The sequence below is a fragment of the Aptenodytes forsteri genome, unplaced genomic scaffold (assembly GCF_000699145.1).
Source record: "Aptenodytes forsteri isolate BGI_AS27 unplaced genomic scaffold, ASM69914v1 Scaffold16, whole genome shotgun sequence".
Taxonomy (NCBI): Eukaryota; Metazoa; Chordata; class Aves; order Sphenisciformes; family Spheniscidae; genus Aptenodytes; species Aptenodytes forsteri.
In genome coordinates this window covers 3,412,439-3,419,229 of record NW_008794753.1, presented here as the reverse complement: position 1 = coordinate 3,419,229, position 6,791 = coordinate 3,412,439, and the positions used below count along the sequence as shown (strand labels likewise).

The following is a 6,791-nucleotide window of genomic DNA, read 5'->3' as shown; positions in this document are numbered from 1 at the left end:
CGCCCCGCCGCCGGCTGCCGCACCGTCCTGCGCCTCCACAGGGCCCTGCGCTGGCTGCAGCTCTTCCTGGAGGGGCTGAGAACCGGCCAGGAGGACTCCCGGACGTCCGTCATCTGCACGGACTCCTACAACGCTTCTCTGGCTACCTACCACCCCTGGGTCGTTCGCAAGGCTGCCACGGTGGCCTTCTGCACGCTGCCGCCCCGAAACACCTTCCTTGAAATCATGAACGTGGGCACGCCCGAGGAAGCTGTCGCTATGCTGGGTGAGGCCCTACCCTATATCTGCGATGTCTACGGCATCACCCAGGAGCTCTTTGCCCAGCATAAGCTGCTTGACCTTCCTTGACGGGAGGGATGTTAAAGAGCCATGCCACGTTCTGACAGAAGTCGGATGAACCAGGTGAAAACCGTGTGTTTTCACAGACGCACAAGCATCTGGTTCCCTGTGGTCGCTCTCCCTTTCCTTTTCCAGTACGGAGCTGAAAAGCTGGCAAAGCTATTCAGGATGCCTCACTTTGTAAGAGAAAAAAATGCACCAATTTTTTTTATATGTGTGTATATCTGTATGTGTGTGTGTAGAGCCTCAGCTCTACAGTAAGAAAAAAAACACTACTGGTGTGCTTAAGGGATTTCTTTTCTCCTCTTGGATTCACCTTCAACTCTCCAGCTAGGCTGGGAGTGGGGCGTTTTGATTTCTTTTTTAAGCCAAACGCTGCAATTCAGGAGCTTCTGTGCATTTACACCAATAGTTAGGACCTCATGTGACAGCACAACTTTCAGATGTGGTGTCTGAACACATTTACACTGCATGTGAACTCACTTTGCCACTTTTGTTTACAAGCTGTTCCCTTGAATAGATCTGGGGGGGGAGTTTCCCGCTTTTATGCTTTAACCTTGAAAATATAATCCTGAGTAATGCATGTCTGAAAGGAAGCTTGTGGTCACAGACTCATTTGATTACTGCTGCTAATTCTGTGTCCCCTAGAATTAAAGAAGGAAATGGTGGTGCATGTCATTATTGTAAGAGACCGTTCTTCCTTTGTGCATGGATCCATTAAGCAGGACTGTCCTGTGTAGCTTCCCCTGCCCATTAATCTATGCCTTATGCGTCTTGGGATGTGGAACAGTTTTTAGTATGTACTGCACAATACTATCTGTCCAGTTAAGGCTGCAGACTGTACCTTACCCGTTTTCCAGCCATGCTTCTAAATTGTGTTCTCATGATTTTTGTTGCAGACTGTACCTTACCCGTTTTCCAGCCGTGCTTCTAAATTGTGTTCTCATGATTATTTTTTTTAATGAATGTGTCAAATGACTTCTTTGACTGTCTGGAGAGAAATCCAAACTTGTACTGCAAGTCATTACTTTGTGAGGCTTACGGCTTCTATTGCAAATCACTGTATGTAATAGCTGGGGTGTGTGTATATATACACATACACACACACTGAAGTATGTAAAACGGAGGTTACTTAGCTTTTTGAAAGCTGAAAAAGCACCACCATTGTTAGTTCAGGATGAATATGGGGGGAGGAGGGAGAATCCCACAAGGCTGTAAGATGTTTTGATTGTATCTCAGCTAGGAGGCATTTTGGCCTAACATAACACTATGATTCAGGAAATCACTATTACCTCATGGGATTAGTCTAACTGGACGTTAAATTATGTGAATAACATGCTTCGGAAGAGTATCCTTTATAGTAATGCTTTCCAGTTTTGTGGTGTTGGAAGGAACATGACTTTATAGTGTTACCTATTGATATCTTGTCCTTCACTAGCAGAGTCTGTTTCATTTACCTAGTGATCAGATGTGAAACCAACTGTCAGGAGTAACCAAATGAAGGTAGATGCTGTGTACTGAGCTCCTATTGTGATTACTCACATCTATCAACAATATCTTTTGCCTGAAGATAGGAAATGGAATTTCCTTGAACATCCTAAATGGAGGTTCAGTTGCTATGCTGTGAAAACACAAATATCATTCCCTTTCTGCTAAGACCACCGTAAAATGATACGGAACTGTGTTCCATAGGATAAATCCGTATATTAAAATGGAGCAGTTCCACGTTACAAACTACAGAATATGTCTTGCTGGACCTCCCTTGCTGTCTGACACAGGAATAGCTGGTATTTCATCTGTGTAGTGTATTAAATGCCTTAAACTGTGTCAAGTAATGTTGTGTGTTAAGTGAAAAAGTGTTTTACATCTTTTGGGAGTTTAATGCAGAAATTATAAGTATGACCACGTGGGAAAATTACTTTTTCTCCCTCGTCAACATTCAATCTCAACTATTCCTCTTATGAGATAAACATTAATGTTGAAAATGAACTTGATTTTTGCCATTAAAGAATCAAACTTTCTCAGTGGGGAAAAAGACTCTGTCTTAAGTTTATAACCAATCATTTTGTGCGAAGTATGCTTCAAGTAAAATACAGCTTTCCATCAGTCTGCATGCTCTCATTTAAACAAGGTATTGCCTAATGATAACTTTATTTTCCTGGTGTCCTGCTCTGTCTCCAAATGATGGGAACCTTTTTAACAGCCCCAGTTAGTTACCACTGAGTAAAACTGAAGTCCTGTACTTGGCTTCGGGCAAGTTCAGAGTCTGGCAGCTTTCACTAATAGGGCCAAATTCAGAAGGGTAAAACCTTTACCTGCAGTGACTGGTGTACTTGAAAGCTGCAACAACATACAGATTCACTAGAGGGAGTTTGAATATTTTGCACTAAAGTCCATCACACAAACTGTCTCCTGTGCCACAGCAAGCATACTTGATTTCACGTGAAAGCGTGGATGGGAGTAAATAATTGCCTGTGTTTGACTTCTACACCGTTCAAACGGCTTTTTTTTTCCTTTCCCCTCTGCGCCGTTGAATTTGTATTTAGAACTTTTTAAAAGAAGTTATATAGTTAAAGCTAACACTTAAATATTCCATTAAGGGGAAGGTATCCTTAAAAGGATGTCAGTATAAACATATTTCTGTAACGTAGCTATAGAAATCTACAACTGTTGCTTGCCTGACGTACTCATATACTTAGCTTTCTATAGCTGCTTCTCTTCATACATGGAAAAATATTCTAGCCTTGTGGCAAAAGTGGTGTATCACTTTGGCAGTATAAGCAGTTTTTATGATACGGTATAAATATATAATGAGCAAATAAAATGCAGTAAATTGAACTTTCCAATTCAGAGCTATCCTGTTTTCTAAAATTCAAACCTGACAGAAAAAATGCAAACCATAATGCAACCTAAATTACTATGCTGTGGAACTTGTACCTAAACCAAAGTTTTTAAACTGAAGTTAACATCATAGCTCAGTGTGAGAAAAATTTAGGTCAGCCAGTAACAGCTTCCTAAAAACAGCAGTACAGCTGAGTAATAGCTCACCAACCTTGCAATCTAGGAATGGCCTGCTCCAGACAATTGTTGCGATGCACTGAGGACGATTTGGTTATCTCCATGATGAGGTGACCTTGAATTAAAAAAAAATAGTAATAAAAATTACTGCTGTGTATGTCTCTTACCACTACCCTTTAAGTTCAGGCAACTCAACATATTATTCTAAAGTTCATTTAGAAATAAATTATGTGACATTTCTTCAGTGCAGGCCACTTCAAAGTAGGGAGCACGCAAGCGAACGCTTGGATCAGAGACAGCCAGGCCTTTGCCCTGACGCATGGCTACAATGGCTGCTCAGCCTTTGTCTGCTTCCCGGGCACGTTCACGGTACAGACTTCTGGTAAGAAGTACAATATTGCCAGGGGGATCGCATTTGCCATCCTAATCTATTTCATCATCTGGATCTTCTTCATGGCTATTTTTGCCACGCTGAGGACAGTCCTCAGGTCTGTTACTCAGATTGGTACCATTTTGACAACTAGTCGGGGTATCTTGGGGACCTACTATATCCCTAAATGCTACATCATCTTGCTTAAGCCTGATCTGAACACAGTGGATTATTTCCAGAATTCCATCAAAGAAGAGCCAGAGGAGGACTCTCAATAAACCAGATCTATTGTCACCTGCTCCTCAATAGAAGCTGGCTGTATTTTAATGAGATAATTCTGTTTACGATGACTCTATAGGCTATGGTCCCAGACACAATCACCATATAAAATACAGCTTTATCCAGTAGGCTGAACACTAGGACCAGAATTTTTAAGCTGCAAAAGCACAGGGCTCTACTCAATGAGCCAAAGCCAAATGTCCCCAGCAGAGTAGTATCCATCCTCTCTGTAGCTAACGATCTGTTTCATCACCCACAAGGAGCCAAAAGCAGGTTCAGTTAAGCAAGCAACCTACAGTGCTGATATCTTACATGAATCTCTGAGGTCTCGCAATCTGAGCTAGAAGCCTCACCCGGACCACTTTCCTGTAAAGACTGCTGATAATTTCCATTTCTTAGTAACTAGATAACCACTCCAGAGATATATCCATGAATCCTTTCCCAGGCCTTACAAGAACTTTCAAATATATTCAACAGCACAGAAATAATAACTAGAAAAACAGAAGGGAATAATCTGAAAAGGTGTGAGATTATAGACTACAAACAGAAATCCTTGTGGTTAACTAATGATACTGAGTACCTATCTACACAGGATCCTCTATAAAGATCCTCTCCTAGCGAGCAACATCAGAAAACACAGCTCCTACGCAGGTCTCTCCTCCTGTTAGATACAGGAAGGAGCTGAGGAGGGGGAGCTAACAGACAGGGAGAACCAAAGGTCCCGCACACTGCTCTGTAATTGCCGTCTGTACACATCTATGTGTGTTTGTGCACTTGCTTTATTAAAAGTGGAGTCAATGACATCCTACAGCTCTGGGTCTTTTTTTTGACCGTTACAGTCAACGCAAACTTTTCATCATCTACGTTGTGAAACTGTATGGTTCTAATGGCCACCAGGATCCTTAAGACAACCCTTCCCCATTGTCCCTGTAAATAAGATTCTGTGACGGAACATACTGATCCTCTGGGCTGCCCTCTCTTCTATTTAAACAGAGGAGCTCCAACTTCTCAGTATGGCACTGAGGAAGTTCTGCTCATTTTTGACCGAAGGTTAGAGGATACCTGGAAAGGTATGCATGAAGTTAAGAACATAGGCGAAGAGTACACAAAGAAATTGATAGGTCATACACAAACCGAAGTACAAGGAAACAGCGGTGTTCAGATCAAGAAGGGCTGACTATTTTGACTCTTAAATGAAATAAAAGATTGAAAGGCTAAGCAAAGCTTCTGATGACAACCATTGCTCTTCTAGTTCATTGTATCATCAGTACTCTGCTGCAGCATATTAACTGAGAACTGCTCCTCACATATCATTGAGTGTTGAAACAAAACACAAGCAAGAACTTGTATTTCTCAAGAGATTTCACAGTTTCATTCCAAGTCAGAATAACTGTTGTTATTCAAGCCAGAATCTCAGTAAAACAGAGATTTTTTTCCAGATAAATTATATCGTAAAAGTATAGATATAATAATGGAAATATTTATCATAATTTCACACTTCTTTTACAATGTGAAATTCAGTTTTGATATCATTGTTGTGAAACAAAAAGCTGAACTTTCCAAAGTCAATGTTTAAATTTCTGTTAAGTAATGTTTTCTATGGAAAAAAATTCTTTTTGCATTTTCTTGACTACTTTGTCACAAAATCCATAGAAACCATTCTGATATGTAAAGGCAACTATCTGACCACCTTTAAAGCAACTAGATATGCAATGGACTGAGGAGCTTTGCAGGTGAAGACAAGCTTCCATTGAACTATGTAAGCTGTCACAGAAGCATTCCTGGGTCTGTCTTTACTTGCTACTCAGTGACTTGGGCATTTGCACTTGAGGCAGCGTTGTTCTTCCTATTGACTTGGACTTCATTTTTGTTGTTCCTGCTGATCAGATCAATGGCAGAAGGAATGGGTTGCACAGCTTTTAAACCCTGTTCCGAAGGGTTGCCTCTCTATTGAGTACATGCTGTCTGGTTTTGAGCCCGAACAGCCGCCGGGTAACAGCTCACAGCAGGACTGCTGGTGAGCTACAGCAGTATACTTGCGAGAGTCTGAAGCTACCTCTGCTGCCTATCAGGTTCTCACCGCGGGGCAGGGGAGGAGAAGCAGCATCATGGATGTAAGCGGGAGCTTCCTCCTCCTTCAGGCTGCGGAGGACAAGCAGGAAAGCTCCGTTTCTTCTCCAGGGCGGTGCCGTCCCCGTCCCCGCGGGCCCGGCTGCCCGCAGCCCATGCAGCACCCTGGACAGCTGCCGCGCTGCCAGGCGGGGGCTGCCAGCAGCCCCCCGCGGAGGCCAGGCTTGGTCTTCGCACGAGAATTCGTTTGCCTCCCCTGATGGAAAGCGCAAGACATCTCTGGAGTTCTCTGCGAGGCACCTGTCTCTTCTTCTGCCCTTGATAAACGTATTTTGATTTTCAGAAGGAAGACCAATTTCCCCATCTGCAAAGTGCTCTGCTGTTCAGAACCGTTCCTAAAATGTCCTGCTATGAAATGAGCAAGTAGTGCTTTCAAATTCTGTGGGCACATGGTATGTGAGCTCTTTGAAAGTACAGAAAGTCAAAACCTCACAGTAAAACTCCAGCAGAAGATAGTGGAAAACAGGGAATAAATTACTCTGCTGGAAGGACAGAATGCTACCAGATCTGATGAAGCAAGCTGCTGCTAAGAGTGCAGAAACATTCCAGATCAGGTTGGACGGGGCTCTGAGCAACCTGATCTAGTTGAAGATGTCCCTGCCCACGGCAGGGGGGTTGGACTAGATGACCTTTAGAGGTCCCTTCCAACCCAAAC

General features: G+C 42.8%; 1 protein-coding gene across 1 annotated transcript; it reads left to right on the top strand.

Annotated features, from left to right (window-relative positions):
• Positions 1–3: 3 nt before the first annotated feature.
• Positions 4–584, top strand: CPTP (ceramide-1-phosphate transfer protein; the record flags this gene model as incomplete). Its single annotated transcript, XM_009274237.1, has 1 exon — positions 4–584. A coding segment is annotated over one exon (345 nt), but the record flags the coding sequence as incomplete, so codon positions are not given.
• Between the last annotated feature and the right edge of the window lie 6,207 nt (positions 585–6,791).